We start from the raw sequence: 19524 nt of genomic DNA on the forward strand, positions 1-19524 counted from the left end.
AGAACTGTACTGCAATGTTTTTTTTCCAGACTAAGCAAAAAACTCAGACTAGTTTGCAGAGTTTTGTTCCGATCGGCCTTGTCTGTTAACCTCGTCTAACAGGTGCTCAAATTTCAAAGGCTAATGTTTTTTTAGATACGCAAATGTCCTTATAGACACTTATGGCACTTTGGACCAAAACTGTGCACAACGATTTTCATGCTGATAGGACAAATGTTTTTTTTACCTCTTATAGCGCCACCAAGGTTTTTTTTTTCTTCAGAAAGATGATCTTGCACTAGTTTGGTTCTGATTGGTGAAAAACCTAGAATTATGCGAAATACCACAAAATTTGCCAGGCTCACGATCAAATTGCATGCATTTGCATGCGTTTTATCTGCCGTGAGCCAAGGATTCCAGCGACACATTAGACACTTAAGCCTGGAGGTTTAGGTTTTATAAGCGATTCCGTACTTTTGTTCGCTGTAGCGCCCCCGTCAGGCCAATTGGGGCGAGCCTTGGTCACGTTGTATGCAGTGTGAGAACTACCATCCCTCCAAATTTCAAGTATCTACGACTTGCAGTTTGGTCTGCACGATCAGTTTCATGTTGAGATCGCTGATCCGTGACCATTCTAACAATTACAACAGGGTTTCAATTAATTCAGTTTCAATTTCAATTATTAATATTATTCAGACATATTGATATATAATCACTAAATTATTAATCACAGAATCAAACTGAATTTTTATCATCATAGATTTTTCATAGATCTTGATATTTAAATGTTTAGATGTTGTATTAATCTGACAGCGAGTGTTTGTGTCCCAGATCTGTTTAAGAAGGCGATCATTCAGAGTGGGACGGCTCTCTCCAGCTGGGCCGTGAACTACCAGCCGGCCAAATACACACGCATGCTGGCCGAGAAGGTGGGCTGCAATGAAGACGACACGGTCGAGCTGATCGAGTGCCTCCAAAACAAAAACTACAAGGAGCTGATTGAGCAAAACATCACCCCCGCCAAATACCACATCGCCTTCGGACCCGTGATCGACGGAGATGTCATTCCGGACGACCCGCAGATTCTCATGGAGCAGGGCGAGTTCCTGAACTACGATATAATGCTGGGAGTCAACCAGGGAGAAGGGTACAAGTTTGTGGACGGGATCTTAGACAGCGAAGACAGAGTAACCAGCAACGACTTTGAGTTCGCCATATCGGAATTCGTCGACCACTTGTACGGCTACCCGGAAGGAAAGGACACCCTGCGGGAAACCATAAAGTTTATGTATACGGACTGGGCGGACAGGGAAAACCCGGAGATGCGCCGAAAAACGCTGGTTGCGCTTTTCACTGATCACCAGTGGGTGGCGCCGGCCGTGGCGACGGCAGACCTGCATGCACAGTACGGATCGCCCACATACTTTTATGCCTTTTATCACCACTGCCAGAGCGACATGAAACCCGCCTGGGCCGATTCGGCTCACGGAGATGAGCTTCCGTACGTTTTTGGCATTCCCATGATTGGCCCCACCGATCTCTTTAACTGCAACTTTTCTAAGAACGACATTATGCTGAGTGCCGTGGTCATGACGTACTGGACGAACTTTGCCAAAACTGGGTGAGTAGGATACATATGTTTACGTGAACTACTTATATAAGCTGTCAAAATGCATAAAGGCTGCAGGTTAACTTTAGTTTTCAATGTGTTTAAATGGCTAAATTAATGCATTAATTTATAAATTAATTATAAAATTATATAAAGATAAACTTAATAGAATAGCAATTGCTATTCAAATAAGTAGTTTAACAGTTGAACATAACATTACTGATTGACCCTTATATTGCTATCTTCAGCTGTTTTTATTGCTAGGGTGTTGCTTAGCAGTTTCTATAGTATTCTGGGTGGTTGCTATGTACTTGCTTTGCAATTGAATAGAACATCACTAACTGACAGTCGAAAGTAACATCACTATTTAACCCTTTAATTGCTGCTTTCAGCTATTTTTGTTGCTAGGGTGTTGCCAGGCAGTTGCTAGGATATTCTGAGTAGTTGGTAGAGTGTTGCTAGGCAGTGAAATGTACCATTGCTAATTGTCCCTTTAATTGCTGTTTTTAACTATTTTGTTGCTAGGTTATTTTGGGTGGTTGCTAAAGTGTTGTTGTGCAGTTTCTAGGGAGTTGCTAGGCAGTTGCTATGGTATTTTGGGTGGTTGCTATAGTGTTGCTTTGTACTTGCTGGGCAATCAAACAGAACATCACTTACAGACAGTCAAAAGTAACATCACTATTTAACCCATTAATTGCCACTTTCAGCTATATGTGTTGCTAGGGTGTTGCTGGGCTATTCTGGGTGGTTGGTAGAGTGTTGCTATGCAGTTGTTAGAAAGTCAAATGTAACACTGCTAATTGTCCCTTTAATTGCTGTTTTTAACTATTTTGTTGCTGGGGTGTTGCTAGGCAGTTGCTAGGTTATTCTGGGTGGTTGCTAAAGTGTTGCTGTGCAGTTTCTAGGGTGTTGCTAGACAATTAAAAAGTAACCACTATTTGTCAAATACATTTGAAGGGACAATTAATTGTTGTAAGCTGTTTTTTTTTTGTTTTTTTGCCAGGGGTTTGCTAGGCAGTTGCTAGTGTCAGGGGCGTCGTAGTTGGGTGAAAAGGGGGACTAAATTAACCGGGCCCTAAGTGGGGGGAGGGCCCCTGAGGTGTGAAACTTTATTTTCATTTAAATATAATTTTAAGATCACAATAAATGTTGTTAACCAATGTAAATGCCTGGCGAGGCCCCAGTAACGTAGTATGGCGATCGCGAACCCCCCCCCCCACCCCTTTTTTTAGGTGGGCCCCTTAGCTGAGTCAGTGCACAGGGCCCGGAATTCCCAGTGACGCCCCTGGCTAGGGTAATCTATGTGGTTGCTAGAGTGTTGCTAGGCACTCAAAAGTAGCATCACTATTTAACCCTTTAATGGCCACTTTCAGCTATTTTTGTTGCTAGGGTGTTGCTAGGCAGTTGATAGGCTTTTCCGGGTGATTGCTAAAGTGTTGTTATGCAGTTGCTAGGTTTTTTTAGGCTATTGAAACGTAGCATTGACCGCTTTCAGCTGTTTTTGTTGCTAGGCAGTTGCTAGGATATTCTTGGTGGTTGCTAGAGTGTTGCTATGCATTTGCTTGGCAATTAAAAAGTAACATCACTATTTAACCCTTTATTTGCTAGAGTGTTGTTTGGGAAGTTGCTAGGCTATTCTGTTTGGTTGCTTGATTTTTGTTATGCTGTTTCTAGGGTGTTGCTAGGGAGTCAAATGTTACCACTAATTGACCCTTAAATCCCTGTTTTCAGTTATTTTTTGTTGTTAGAATGTTGCTAGGGTGTTCTAGTGGAAAGTAACACCACTAATTGACATTTTAATGAGTGCTTTCAGCTATTTTTGTTGCTTTGATGTTGCTAGGCAGTTGCTAGGGTATTCTGGGTGGTTGTAGTGTTGCTATGCATTTGCTAGGCAGTCAGACATAACATCACTAATTGACCTTCCAGTTGCTGCTTTCAGCTATTTTTTGTTGCTATCTTGCTAAATCTGACATGATCAACATTTTAATATTTTAAAAGAATGAATTTTAAAATGCAAATTAAAGCATCACCTATTGACAAATGTTACTAATGTAACACTTTTTGTTTTACTTCACAGAGATCCAAATCAGCCGGTTCCTCAAGACACAAAGTTCATCCACACTAAACCAAACCGCTTTGAGGAGGTGGCCTGGTCCAAGTATAACCCTAAAGACCAGCTGTACCTGCACATAGGCCTGAAGCCTCGAGTCCGTGACCACTACAGAGCCACCAAGATTGCCTTCTGGTTGGAGTTAGTGCCGCACCTACACAACATCAATGAACTCTTCCAGTACGTTTCATCGACGACCAAAATCCCACCGCAAGACACGACGCCATTCTCCTACACCAAACGCCTGTCCAACAAGCTCTGGCCATCGACCACCCGCCATCCGCCCGCTCCTCCGGCCAACACCAAACAGATGTCGGATCAGCAGAAGACGTCCGAGCATGCCGACGGGACGGTGATCATCGAAGCGCGAGATTATTCGACTGAGCTGAGTGTGACGATCGCCGTTGGTGCGTCTCTGCTCTTCTTGAACATCCTGGCATTTGCGGCGCTCTACTACAAGAAGGATAAACACCGGCTGGAGTCGAATCGCAGGCACAGTCCACCAAGAAATCTTGCAAACGACATTCCCCGCGTGCCGAGCGAGGAGCTGATGTCCCTGCAGATGAAGCAGCTTGACCACGATCACGACTGCGATTCACTGCAGGGCCACGACATGATTCGACTGACCTGTCCTCCGGATTATGCGCTCACTTTGCGCCGCTCGCCCGACGACGTGCCGCTGATGACGCCGAACACCATCACCATGATTTCCAGCTCTTTTGCCGGCATGCAGCCGGCGTATCACAACCCGTTCAACGCATTCGGGAACAGCACTCCAAGCAGCACGGGCCTCCCGCACGGACACTCCACGACACGAGTATAACTCGCCGTAAGTTGACAGACTATTTAGATGCGCACCCAGGTGCTCGAACACAAATACTGAGGGTGTTATTTTGTTACGGACTCTTTTATGAAATAAGTAACGTTACACTTATTAACCTGTATAATGTGATCAGTGAATGTAATCATTTTCTCATTCATGGTACAACGACTGAAGCTTTCAAAAAAATATGATTACGTACAGTAAATGAAGAAATATTATTTGCGTCCTGATTTCCTGGTTAACATGTGAGATGATTTATCACTAAACACTTGCATTGCAGCACAAATACCTGCTAATTTACAGTAAACACATATTGAGGGTGGGGATTTATAGATAGATAGATAGATAGATAGATAGATAGATAGATAGATAGATAGATAGATAGATAGATAGATAGATAGATAGATAGATAGATAGATAGATAGATAGACAATTTAAACAATTGATGGTACCTGGAGAGTTGCTATGCAGTTGCTAGGGTGTTGCTAGGGTATTCTAGGTGGATGCTAGAGTGTTGCCAGACAGTCGAAAGTAACATCCCTAATTGACCTTTTATTTTCCGTTGTCAGCTATTTTTTTGTTCCTAGGGTGTTGCTATGCAGCTGCTAGGCAGTCACTAGGATGTCCTAGGCTGTTGCTATGCAGCTACTAGGGTTTTCTGTGTGTTTGTTAGAGTGTTGCAAGGCAGTCGAAAGTAACATTACTAATTTACCCTTTAATTGCTGCTTTCAGCTATTTTTTGTTACTAGGGTGTTGCTAGGGAATTCTGGGTGGTTGCGAGGGTGTTGCTAAGCATTCAAGGGTCATCACTAATTGACCCTTTAATTGCTGCTTTGCATTGCTAAGGTTTTTCTAGGCAGTAGCTAGGGTGTTTTAGGTGGTTGATAGAGTGTTGCTATGCAGTTGCGAGACAGTCACTATGAAGTTCTAGGTTGTTGCTATGCAGCTGCTAGGGTATTCTAGATGGTTGAAAGAGTGTTGCAAGGCAGTCGAAAGTAACATTACTAATTGACCCTATAATTGCTTTTGTCAGCTATTTTTTGTTTCTAGGGTGTTGCTAGGAAGTTGCTAGGGAATTCTGTGCAGTTGCTACGGTGCTGCTAAGCATTCAAGGGTCATCACTAATTGATCTTTTAATTGCTGTTTTGCATTGCTAAGGTTTTTCTAGGCAGTAACTAGGGTTATTATGTGGTTTACAGAGTGTTGCAATTCAGTTGCTAGGATATTTCAAGTGGTTGTTAGAGTGTTGCTATGCAGTTACTAGGGCATTGCTGGGGTATTCTGGGTCGTCACTAGATTGTTCGGATGGCAATGCTAGGGTTTTTCTAGGCAGTAGCTAGGGTGTTTTACGTGGTTGATAGAGTGTTGCTATGCAGTTGCTAGACAGTCACTATGATGTTCTAGGTTGTTGCTATGCAGCTGCTAGGGTGTTCTAGATGGTTGATAGAGTGTTGCAAGGCAGCCAAAAGTAACTACTAATTGACCCTTTAATTGCTTTTGTCAACTATTTTTTGTTTTTAGGATGCTGCTAGGCAGTTGCTAGGGAATTCTGGGTGGTTGCTAGGGTATTGCTAAGCATTCAAGGGTCATCACTAATTGATCCTTTAATTGCTGTTTTGCATTGCTAAGGTTTTTCTAGGCAGTAACTAAGGTTTTTTATGTGGATTATAGAGTGTTGCAATTTAGTTGCTATGGTATTTCAGGGTGGCTGTTAGAGTGTTGTTTTGCAGTTACTAGGGCGTTGCTGAGGTACTCTGGGTGGTCTCTAGATTGTTGGTAGGGCATTGCTAGGTTTTTTTAGGCAGTAGCTAGGGTGTTTCAGGTGGTTGATAGAGTGTTGCTGTGCAATTGCTAGGATATACTAGGTGGTTGCTAGAGTGTTGCAAGACAGTCGAAAGTAACATCACTAAAAGGGTCATCACTAATTGGCCCTTTAATCGCTGCTTTGCACTGCTTTTTCTAGGGTAGGTAGGTGGTTAATAGTGTTGCTCTGCAGTTGTCAGGGTGTTGCTAGGGTTTTGATCTATCTATCTATCTATCTATCTATCTATCTATCTATCTATCTATCTATCTATCTATCTATCTATCTATCTATCTATCTATCTATCTATCTAAAGTGAGTTATGTGTCATGTGCAGCAGTGCTTTATGGCAGTTGATTGTGTCTATTTCGCAGCCATAACCAGCAGTAGCATTGATCACAGTGGCTGATTTAAGAGGGTTTCTGAAGACATTTAATCTCTGTGCCAAACTAAAATGCAATTAACCATATTACCAGTGTCTTTCTAAGTGTGATGCAAAAGTTTCTTGAATGCTTTGTAATCTCAAGAATAAACTTCACTTCTTACATTTTAAACACGAGATCAGGTTGCAATGTGAAACTCTTGTGCCATCTGAGGGGATCTGCTGTCAGATCTTAAAGGTGCTGGAAGTGATTTCAGCCGTTCTGCACATTTCTTTAAATCTTTAAACCCCGCCCTCCAGTGATATGATTGACAGGTGGAGAGTGTTTCTGATTGGCTAAAGTCTTCTGTTATTTTTTGCAGTTCTGTGATTTCTCACAGCATGTGTTTCACTGAAATCTGGCAGGTTGTAGTGAGATTTTATGTCTATTATTCTGTTAAAACTATTGCTTGCAGCACCTTTAGAGCTCGACAGCCTTTATCTGACAGTAATCTTCCTCTCAGCCTGAATAGTGTTACTTTAGTGTATATAGCATATAGAATAAATTGTAAAAAGCTCATCTGCAGCTTGTAGTATTGCTTTCAATTAACCTGTCTTTTTGGAACATTTTTCATTTGCTCGTGTACAGTTCTGAATGTACATTTGCCATCCTTATCCCTCATGTTTGACCATTTCAAAACATCATTTATGTGACAGTGGATTGTCTAGTCCTCCATTTCAATCAGTTATTCCATAACATGAAACAAATCTGATAAATATTTAGATCCACATATAGTTTCCTTCTGCTTTAAACATCATTAAATTGTCCCATTGGTCAGTCACACAGATAGTCCCGCCCCCAAAGTCATGTCATTGGCTGAGTCAGGCGTTAATACGTGAAGCCACCTATAAATGACACACAATGACTTTAAAGTGATTTTGTTGTTTTCCAGAAAAATGAGATGAGCTCAAATTTGAACTTCCTGTGATTGTAAACTGTAAACAAGAAGTTTGCATACTGTTTCTTATTTCTAAATAATAATGTTTCTCTAACTATAGCTCAGTTCTTGTAAGTACGCTCCATTTGCATAATAATTTATAAATGTTGATAAAGATTTTTGAAGATTTATTTTTTCATTGCTCATATGTGGTCTATTTATTTTTTTCTTTTTGACAAGAACAGCATTACATAATGTACTCAGACATTATTTTTACTTTTACTGTAACAAAAGCTTCACAAAGGATCCATGGCGCCGTAATTATTATTGGTCAATAAATGTATTATTCAGTCGTCTGCCTAACAGGGTACTGATGGACATGTACATGTTTCAGTCTCGCTCTGAATCATGTTGCTTCTTCAAATCTTTCCTCAAACTGTACTTTATGCTGTACGAAACACCTGAATATGATTTGGTTTTGCCTCATTGAAAGGCTTGTTGATGGATACTGTATATGTAAGAGACTTTTTGCTGCTTTTTCTAAAATTAAATAAACTTAGATTTTACTCATTTGCTCACTCACTTGTTTAATGTGTGTGTTAAAGGAATAGTTGACCCAAAAATGAAAATGTACTCACTCTCAGGCCTTCTTCAGGTTTCTACATATGATTTGGAAAAACGTGTCACCAGTGGATGCTCTGCAGTGAATGGGTGCCGTCAGAAACTGCTGATAAAAACATCACAATAATTCACAACAAAACACTGCAAAAAATGCTTTTCTTAGATTTTTTGTTTTGCTTCAAGCCAAAATATCTAAAAAGTCTTTAATCTAGTTGTCTGCTTGAAATAAGATTATTTTGCTTACTCCATTGGCAGGTGATTTAGCTTGTTTTAAGCAAAAACTCACTTAATTTTGACTTATTTTTTGTGAAAAAAAGGACAATAATTTTTACTTGTCAAAAAATCCTTCTAGATTTAAGATTTTTTAGATATTTTAGCCTGAAACAAAACAAAAAAAGTTTTGTTGTGAATTATTGTGATGTTTTTATCAGTGGTTTCTGACGGCACCCATTCACTGCAGAGCATCCATTTTTTGCAGTGAAGCTGAAACAAATCATAATAGTTCAGAATCCATAATTACCCTTACCAAAAAGAAGTATACTTCAAGTTTATATCTAAAAAATCCTAAATCAAGAAGGATTTTCTAGACAAGTAAAAATTATTTTCTTGTTTCCAGTAAAAATAAGTCAAAATTAAGATAGCTTTTGCTTAGAACGAGCAAAATAATCTGCCAATGGGGTAAGAAAAATAAGCTTGTTTTTTGTTTGAAATAATATTATTTTTCTTACCCCATTGGCAGATTATTTTGCTTGTTCTAAGCAAAAACTTACTTCATTTTGACTTATTGTTTGTGAAAAAAGACAATTTTTACTTGGCTTGAAAATGGTTCTCGATTTAAGAATTTTTTGATATTTTAGCTGGAAACTAGTCAAAAAGATCTAAGTAAGAAAAGCATTTTTTGCAGTGTAAGTAAAGTTCAAGTATATTTTTTATATACTAAAGTTAAGTATACTTTATGTAGTAAGTATACAAATATTAGTGTACTAGAAATATACTTTTTTCAAGTGTACTATTTCAATACTCTTTGGGACTAATTTGACCCACTTTCTAGTATATTAAAGTATAACAGTAGTAAACTTTGAGTACACAACTAGTTTACATCTGGGTTTTCAGTTTTGTACTGCAAGTATACAGAAAGTGAACTTATAGATATACTGATAATTTACTAATTAAATACCCTTTTATGCATTTTTAATACACTTTGTAATATAGTCTCAGTAAACTACTAGTTTAGTAGTTTTTATAATGCAAGTATACTTGTAGGTTTTCTTTAAGTGAACTTTACATCATACTTTAAGTATACGACTATGTCCCTATTTAGGTATTAATTTGTATATATTTTGTTATATGAATATCTGAACATACAAAACATCAAAAGAAATAACAAAAAACATTTTATTCTAGCTTCATGCATTCTTTTTTATAAACACTTGAATATGGGTAAGTGTCATAAATAAAAAATAAATAAATAAACAACATTTTGCACAAAAAGCTAAAACGTAGATGGAGTTGATCAACAGCCCAAAGCTTGACAGTCATTATTACCTCTTGATGAGTAGACATTTTATTCCATAACGTTGACAGTTTTACATATCTATGGTTTTGATGCTGTTTTATGTCTGATGACTGTGTTATATTGCATTTGGAAGCATCTGTAGTCTCGGTTTTTTTCTTCACTTGTGTTTTGGAAATACTGTACAGAAGATGTGCAATAGCTCCCCTAGTGTATAACAATGACAACACAGATTCTCAGAGCACAAGTAGAGCTCAAATATACTTATAAGTCAAGTATACTTAAATGTCTATAAAGTATATAAAGCACATTTCTGAGAAGTACATACAGTGGTGTGAAAAAGTGTTGGCCCCCTTCCTAATTTGTTATTTTTTTGCATGTTTGTCACACTTTATTTCAGATCATCAAACAAATTTAAATATTGATCAAAGATAACACAAGTAAACAAAACATGCAGTTTTTGAATTATTTTTTTTATTATGAAGGGAAAACAAAATCCAAACCCACATGACCCTGTGTGAAAAAGTGTTTGCCCCCTAAACTTAATAACTGTTTGGGCCACCCTTAGCAGCAACAACTGCAATCAAGCGTTTGCGATAACTTGCAATGAGTCTGTTACTGCGCTGTGCAGGAATTTTGTCCTACTCATCTTGGCAGAATTGTTGTAATTGAGCCACACTGGAGGGTTTTCAAGCATAGCATCTCAATAGGATTCAGGTCAGGACTTTGACTAGGCCACTCCAAAGTCTTCATTTTGTTTTTCTTCAGCCATTCAGAGGTGGATTTGCTGGTGTATTTTGGATCATTGTCCTGCTGCAGAACCCAAGTTCGCTTCAGCTTGAGGTCACCAACAGATAGCCGGACATTGTCCTTCAGGATTTTTTGGTAGACAGCAGAATTCATGTTTCCATTTATCACAGCAAGTCTTCCAGATCCAGAAGCAGCAAAACAGCCGCAGACCATCACAGTACCACCACCAGATTTTACTGTTGGTATGATGTTCTTTTTCTGAAATGCTGTGTTACTTTTACGCCAGATGTAATGGGACACACACCTTCCAAAAAGTTCAACTTTTGCTCATCAGTCCACACAGTATTTTCCGAAAAGTCTTGGGGATCATCAAGATGCTTTCTGGCAAAACTGAGACGAGCCTTTATGTTCTTTTTGCTCAGCAGCGGTTTTCGTCTTGGAACTCTGCCATTTAGGTCTCTTTCTTATGGTGGAGTCATGAACACTGACCTTAACTGAGGCAAGAGAGGCCTGCAGTTCTTTAGATGTTGTTGTGGGGTCTTTTGTGAGCTCTTGGATGCGTCGTCGCTGCGCTCTTGGGGTAATTTTGGTCGGCAGGCCACTCCTGGGAAGGTTCACCACTGTTTCATGTTTTGGCCATTTGTGGATAATGGCTCTCACCTGTGGTTCGCCGGAGTCCCAAAGCTTTAGAAATGGCTTTATAACCTTTTCCAGATTGATAGATCTCAATTACTTTCTTTCTCATTTGTTCCTCAATTTCTTTGGATCTCAACATGATGTGTAGCTTTTGAGGATTTTTGGTCTAATTCACTTTGTCAGGCAGCTCCTATTTAAGCAATTTCTTGATTGCGAACAGGTGTGGCAGTAATCAGGCCTGGGTGTGGCTAGAGAAACTGAACTCAGGTGTGATAAAGGTGCGTTCACGCCATATCGGAAATTCCCGTAATTACGAGATTCCAACTTGTAAAAAGCATCCACGTCCTCGTAGAACTTGTATTTACAACTTGTGAACTGCGAGCTACAACAAAGTGTGACAAACATGCAAAAAAAAATAATAATCAGGAAGGGGGCCAACACTTTTTCACACCACTGTTCTTATTTTTTAGTCTAAAGGAAGTATACTAATAGCACTCTTGAATAAATTTCTTTTCGTAAGGGAACGCTTCCTCCAGTGAAAAAGACCATCTGTTGTCTCTCACATCAAAAATCCAGCCACATATTTGATAAGAGCTGTTTTGAACTCTTTTGGCTTGTAAACCATGCTTGGTCCGTGCAGATTTCTCTCCTGATTCAGTCCAGACTACTTTTTTTTTTCTGCGTTATAATGGATTATGGACTAATTTTCATTTAAAACATCTTAAGGGTAGACACTGCAGGCAAAAAAGTTTTTTTCATGCACCTATCAAGTTTGAGATTTTGGGCTTTTTGGTGTTTCATAAAGTGTTTTTTCAGACTAGTGGGGGAAAAAAACACCCAAAAGACACCGTTAATGTGTCTTTTATAGCACTTCATCTATTTGTGTCAATAGATTTCAATTACAATACATATTTTTAGGGCCAAGAGTTTTTTCTCCTACACTGAGCCATAAATCTCCACTTCAGTAGCACTTACACACACCACACTTTACATTTTTATTTTTGTCTATATCCTGAAGGACAGGATTTGTTCATATATAATTTGCTTGATTATTTTATTCCCCCCAAAATTGCAAAAAAAAAAAAAACAAACAAAAAAAAAAAACATTGTTTTCTGTCTGTTCTAAGTATTTTCAGAATTGTGGAGTGACAAAATGAGATCCCAAAAACATTTGACTCCAATATGTGACCCTGGACCACAAAACCAGTCATAAGGTAAAATTTTACAAAACTGAGATTTATACATCATATGAAAGCTCAATAAATAAGCTTTCTATTGATGCATAGTTTGTTAGGATAGAACAATATTTGACCGAGATACATCTATTTGAAAATCAGGAATCTGAGGGTGCAAAAAATCAAAATACTGAGAAAATCACCTTTAAAGTTGCCCAAATTAGGTTCTTAACAATGCATTTTACAAATCAAAAATTACATTTTGATATATTTACAGTAGGAATTTTACAAAAAATCTTCATGGAACATGATCTTTACTTAATTTCCTAATGATTTTTGGCATAAAAGAAAAATCTAAAATTTTGACCCATGCGATGTATTTTTGGCTATTGCTACAAATATACCCCAGCGACTTAAGACTGGTTTTGTGGTCCAGGGTCACATATGTCAAAAATATTAAACAAGAATTTTGAAACTGACTTCATCCAGTGTTTAGATTTTTCGTACTAGAAATGTATGCAAATTAGTGCATATTTCATTAAATAATGCCTCATTTGCATATTTAAACCTAACATTTTAGAAAACTTGAAATACAAAAAATGTTTGCTATTATCAAAGTAATCAATCAACTGGGTAAGTAAGGTAACTTCGTTGTTGTTGTTTTTTACCCTATTCACCTGTAGTGTCTCGCCTTGATGGATTTGTAAAACAGTGACAGAATGTAAACAGACTGTGTTCATTGGCTGTTTTTTTTTTTTTTTTTTGAGAAGATGAAATGCATTGCATGGTTTATGCAGGTAAGTGTTGGTCTGGATCACATGCGGTGCTGTCGAGACTCTGACTGTCATCTGAGAGACAGATGGTGGAGCTGCAGCTTCTCCAGAGACATGAACAGTAACTGCGCTCACTCAGTCTGTGGCTCCGCAACCATCTGTGGTCACTCATGGACCACAGACGCATAAACACCTCTGAAGGTTTGCAGTTGGAGCATGAAAACATGTACAGTAAATATGGAGAGTTCAGCATGTGATTACAGATGCACTGTAAAAACAACAAAAGTAAAAATAGGCCACAATGTACTGTATTAATATAAAGACATTTTCTGTATTGATGCTTTTACAGGTGTTTGACCTGTATTTTGAATTTTTTTGCACTGTATTCCATTTTTTTAATATGTGCTCTTTAATGTATTTAATTGATCCTGGAGTGAATTTTAACTTTTAATGTTCAGTTTTATCATGTTATTTAAATATCATTGATATGCTATTGTAGTTTTTTTAAGATTTTGAATTCGATTTTTTATATTTTCTGTTTTCATTTTAATTAGTAAGTTTTAATAATTTTGTCGAGTTCTTTTGAAAAACTATATATAGTTTTTATAATTTTTTATTCATCAGTCGTAGTTAATTTAGTGTTAGATTTTTAATACATAAACTTAAACTGAACAAAAAGGAGAAATATTGCAAATAAAAAGTTTTTAAAATGCTATATTATGTCAGATAAAGTGTCTTTTTTTATAATGTGCTATTCAATGTATTTAATTGTCCATATGTTAATATACATGGAAAAATGTTAAACTCACAAATTTCAAAGAAGTTTACAAAATTATAATAAAGTGGATTTTAACTTTAAATGTTTAGTTTTTTCATGTTACTTTAGTATCATTGATATGCTATTATAGTTTTTTGTTAATATTTTGAATTAGATTTTTTTATATTTTCTGTTTTCATTTCATTTAGTCTTTATTTAGTGTTAGATTTTTAAGTTAAACTGAACAAAAAGGACTACTACTGTAGTTTTTTGTTAAGATTTTGAATTATTATTTTTTTTCTGTTTTTTATTTTAATTAGTAAGTTTTAGTTGTTTCATTCAGGTTTTTATTATTTTGATATATCTATAGTTTTTATTCATTTTTATTTATTAGTCTTCATTTAGTGTTTTTTAGTACATAAAGTTAAACTGAATGAAAATGAGAAATGTTGCAACTACCTCAAATAAAATAAGTTTTTAAAATGTTATATTATGTCAGTTAAAGTTTAATAATAATAATAATTGCACTAACATCTTAATGAAAAACTGACAACTGTTTCTTTTTTCTTTTTTTTCTTTTTTTTTCTCTGATCCAGATGTCTTAAACAGAACATTTTGTAAACAATTAAATTGTATTCTATTTGTCCTCAATATCACTTCATTCTGTTATTTCTTTGTAAAACCTCTTTAACATTGAACTGAAGTTCCTGGATGACATCATCCCACAGGAAGTGACATCATGACTGGATCTCAAACATCTGTGAGTATCATCAACAAGCCTGACCAATTCATGGATGTTTTTTGTTCGTTGATTTCTCCAAGATGTCCATCCTTTTAGATCAAATGACGCAAATCACTTTGATAATAGATCAACATTTCAAAAAGATTTTCCATTTCAAGCAAACCTTTAAACACTTACTACATCAACTACACTCTTAAAAATAAAGATTCTTTATTGTCATCAATGGTTCTGTGAAGAGCCTTGAACATTCATGGAACCTTTCAAATGCAGAAAAGGTTCTTTATAGTGGAAAAAGATTCTTTAGAATTGATAAAATGTTCTTCAAAATGGTTCTTTGGGGAATCATTCTGCTGGTGACTGATTTGTTGTTTTCTAGGGGCCTGTCGCTACAAACAACACTTCAGAAATAATGTTCTTCCTTAGTATTTCTATCTTGTTTTCCAGTACAAATATTTAAACATTCTTAAATCAAGATTTACTTGGAAAAATAAAATTAAGTGTTTTGCTTAAAACAAGAAAAACAAAAACAAAAAAAACAGTCGGGTCAGAAAAACAAACTTAATTCAAAGAGAAAATTGTTATTTTTATATCTGATTGGTAGATATTTTTTCATGTTTTAAGATAATTGAGTTTTTTTTCTTAAGTCATTTATTTTAAGTCAAGTAAATGAACCTCGATTTAAGAATGTTTAGATATTTGTACTGGAAAACAAGACAAAAATAATGAGGAAGAACATCTTTTTCACAAATGTCGACCTTTAAATGTCTTAACGTTAAGTCAATATACATTTACTTCAGAAGCAAAATGACTTAAGATATTAAGTTTTGTTTTCTGAAAAATTTATCAAGTTTGACCAGTGGTCAAAAAACTAAACTTATATCAAAGAGAAAACAAGCAGATTTTTCTGACCCTATTGTTTTAAGCAAAAACTCCCTTCATTTTGATACATTTTTTCAAAAAAAAAAAAAAATCTTAATTTAATTTCTCAAGTAAATCTTGATTTAAGAATGTGTAGATATTTATACTGGAAAACAAGTATTGTTTGAGCAAAAACCAAGTGAAGAAAAAAGAACTCTAGAAATATGCACAATTGTTGACCTGTAAATATGAAATTTTGTTTTCTGAAAAATGCATCAAAATAAAGTGAGTTTAAAACAAAAATGCAGAAGTGGGTTCAGAAAAAAAAAAAACTCAAATCAAAAGGAAAAAAAAAACACTGGCAGATATTTGTTCTTGTTTTAAAAAGTAAAACATTTTTTCAGAAAACAAAACTTAATTTTATTTCTCAAGTAAATCTTGATTTAAGAGTGTTTAGATATTTGTGCTGGAAAACAAGACAAAAATAGAAAGAACATCTTTTTCACAAATGTCGACCTTTAAATATCTAAACATGGTTAAGTCAAAATACATTTACTTTAGAAGCAAAATGACTTAAGATATTAAAAAATGTAAAAAATGTATCAAAATTAAGTGAGTTTTTGCTTAAAACAAATATCTGCCAGTGGGGTCAGAATAATCAACTTGAGTTTATTTTTTCTGAACCTACTGGCATTTTTGTTTAAAACATTTATTTTTAGAAAACAAGATTTCAGATTTACATATTTACATTTCTAGAGTTTTTTTTTTTTAATTATTTCACTTGGTTTTTGCTTAAACAATACTTGTTTTTCAGTACAAATATCTACACATTCTTAAATCAAGATGTACTTGAGAAATAAAATTAAGATTTGTTTTTTTGAAAAATGTATTAAAATGAAATGAGTTTTTGCTTAAAACAAGAACAAATATGCCAATGGGGTCAGAAAAATCATGTTTTTTTTCTTTTTGATTTGAGTTTATTTTTTCTGAACCCACTGTTTTGTTTTTTGTTTTTAAACACACTTTATTTTGATGCATTTTTCAGAAAACAAGGCTTCAATATTTACAGTTCAACAATTGTGAATTTTTCTAGAGTTCTTTTTTTTTTTTTTATTTCACTTGGTTTTTGCCTAAACAATACTTGTTTGCCAGTATCTGACAGTACACTACGGTTGCTTATTTTCCATGTGGACTAGCATGTGTCTGGGTCTGTGTTGACCACTACATGTCTTGACACCTGTCCTAAGGGAAATTCAGCCTGTAGGAAGGCAGGGTCTGACCAAGGTCTGACCAAAGGCTGAAAAGGCGGCGACATTCCAGGGTAACCCAAACCTGGAGTGTGCCACGGTGCCATGCTCATCTCGGGATTCGGTCATGTAGCCAGCGCTAAAGCGGTCTCATATTCAGCAGGCCGAGTGGCTGCCATATGCCCCAGGGGCCGCTGGTACATTTTAAGAGGGACTGCAATTCTGTGTCTGAAGAGTTTTAGGCAGTTAATGTTGACCAAATCCAGCTCCACACCAAGAAACAGATACTCTGCACAGGGGAGAGCTTGCTCTTCTTCCAGTTGACCCAAAGCCCCAGATGGTCGAGGTGCTGGAGTACCAGATCCCTGTGCTCACACAAAGAATCTTGAGTGTGAGCTGTTATGAGCTAGTCGTTGAGATCGGATGCCCTGCTCCCAGAGTGGGGCTCTAGCCAGGCCCCCAGGCTGCGTACAAGCGGGATCAATGGAGCGGTCACTGACGGACCAACGGCGAGGTAGCCAAGGAGGAGAGGGTGGTTCATCCCCGGAAGCTGCACTTACCTTCTCCACGTGTTCCCACGGTGGCGAATCCAAGCTTCGAGTCTGAGTCCGAGGCGGCACAGTGTCGCTCACGAACAAAACTCGGGATGAAAGACCCAGAGATTAAGGAAATTGCTCTTTTTTTAAAAAGGTGCTTCTGTACTGCCGAGAACTGCTGGGCAAAGTCCTTGACAGTGTTGCAGGAGAGGCCAGCCTGGGAGATGGGTGCGTCAAGAAAGTGTACTTTGTCGAGGTCAGCCATCTGTTCCAGGTTCAGCCAGAGATGGCGCTCTTGGACCACCATAGTGGACATCACCTGACTGAGGGGCCGTGCCGTGACTTTCGTCGCCTGGAGTGCGTAGACGTTCGCCGTGCGCATTTCCTGCATCAACCTACAGTCAGAACTACCCTCGTGCAGCTCTTTTAGTGCCTTGGCCTCATGTAGTGCACCGCAACCACACGCTCCACCTGGGAAACGTCCATGTACCCCTTGGCTGCCCCACCATTGAGGGTAGTAAGGAGAGAGAAGCTCAGACATGAGCGAGCCATGTAGGGGGCCCTCCACGTCTTGGCGAGCTCCTCATGAACCTCAGGGAATAAAGGCACTGGGGCGGAGTGAGGTGGAACGTTGCTACACGCACCCAGAAACCAATCATCAAGCCACTAGCGCTCGGGAGAAGGTGCCTTGGGGGGCAGCCATGGCCTAATGTTAGAGTCGGACCTGTAACCCAAAGGTTGTGGGTTTGAGTCTCAGATCCGGCAGGGATTGTAGGTGGTGGGAGTGAATGTACATTGCTCTCTCCAGCCTCAATACCAAGACTGAGGTGAGTCCCTTGAGCAAGGCACCGAACCTGTGCACTTGGATGGGTTAAATGCAGAGCACAAATTCCGAGTATGGGTCACCATACTTGGCCACACGTCACATCCTTTCCTTCCTTTCCTTTTCTCCAACCCGATGCTCTTGGCTGCCCGGAGGAGCATGGCCACCAGCTCAGCATTGGACTTTGTCTGGGAAGCAATGGAGCGCCATCCTTCAGTAGCTCCACAGGGCTACGAGAGGACTCGGACCTCCGTGGGGACTTGCCCGGCGAAGCATTCCGAATTGTCACTCTGAGATCGCCCTTGCCTTTAACCAACACAGCCGAGGATCCTTTATGGCTCGCCGAACTGGGCTGGGTAGTGGACGAGGACAGCTGCCTCGTGACGAGGCAGGATTTCAACGCAGCCATGGTCATACACTCACAATGAGTGCATGAACCATTCACAAAAGCCGGCTCAGCGTGTTTTTCGGCCCAGGCACGTAAGGCAGCGATCGTGTCTGTCTACGGAAGTCTGGAAACTACCGCATCCAGAGGCACATGGTCAAAAAGACATCCCGAAAGAGTATCTTTGTTGACTGTGTTAGAAATTTGCTCTTTTAGTGCTGGATTACCCAGGGAAGGATGCAGGATAGCCATGGCATGCAGAGTGGAGGCAGTCTGGCCCGCAGCACTATAAGCCTTCGCAGCCAGAGCCGACGAAAGCTTACAGGCATTGGACAGGAGACGTGGACGGTTCCTCCAGGTGGCAGAGTTTTGCGGGCACAAGTGCACCACAACCACATGCTCCATCTGGAAATTCCATGTACCCCCTGGCTGCCCCACCATTGAGGGTAGTAAAGAGTTGAGGGTAGTAAAGCCGTGTTTTGGTGAGCTCCTCATGAACCTCTGGGAAGAAAGGCACTGGGGTGAAGCGAGGTGGAACGTCACTACATGCACCCAGAAACCAATCATCGAGCCGCAAGCACTAAGGAGAACACGCTTTAGACACCTCCAACCTGATGCCCTTGGTTGCCTAGAGGAGCATGGCCACCAGATCAGCATCGGACTCCGACTGGGCAGCAACCACAGCGGGACGAGCGAGCCCCATCCTTCAGTAGCTCCACAGGGCTACGAGAGGACTCGGACCTCCGTGGGGACTTGCCCGGCGAAGCATTCCGAATTGTCACTCTGAGATCGCTCTTGCCTTTAACCAATGCAGCCGAGGATCCTTTATGGCCTGCCGAACTGGGCTGGATAGAGGACGAGGGCAGCCATCTCGCGACAAGAGGCAGGATTTCAACGCAGCCATGGTCATACGCTCACAATGAGCGCATGAACCATCCACGAAAGCCAGCTCAGCGTGTTTTTTGGCCCAGGCACGTAAGGCAGCAATTGTGTCCGTCTACGGAAGTCAGGAAACTACAGCATGCAGAGGCAAATGTTCAAAAAGACATCCCGAAAGAGTATCTTTGTTGACTGTGTTAGAAATTTG

The 19524-nt window shown here is 38.7% G+C and overlaps 1 protein-coding gene across 2 annotated transcripts in view; it reads left to right on the forward strand.

The window, feature by feature from the left end:
* Nucleotides 1-8191, forward strand: part of LOC141340483 (neuroligin-4, X-linked-like) — a 226998-nt gene extending 218807 nt beyond the window's left edge. Inside the window, exons 4-6 of one of the 2 annotated variants that reach the window (XR_012356581.1) lie at nucleotides 811-1600; nucleotides 3666-5445; nucleotides 5855-8191. Coding sequence is in view for 1 of the 2 variants with exons in the window: in XM_073845473.1 (XP_073701574.1) it covers nucleotides 811-1600; nucleotides 3666-4521 (1646 nt within the window). In the remaining variant the exon portion in view is untranslated. Of the gene's footprint in view, nucleotides 1-810; nucleotides 1601-3665 lie in introns of both variants that reach the window. The other variant, XM_073845473.1, reaches the window with a different exon arrangement.
* Nucleotides 8192-19524: the final 11333 nt, after the last annotated feature.

This window comes from Garra rufa, chromosome 8 (assembly GCF_049309525.1).
Source record: "Garra rufa chromosome 8, GarRuf1.0, whole genome shotgun sequence".
In the NCBI taxonomy this organism is placed as follows: domain Eukaryota; kingdom Metazoa; phylum Chordata; class Actinopteri; order Cypriniformes; family Cyprinidae; genus Garra; species Garra rufa.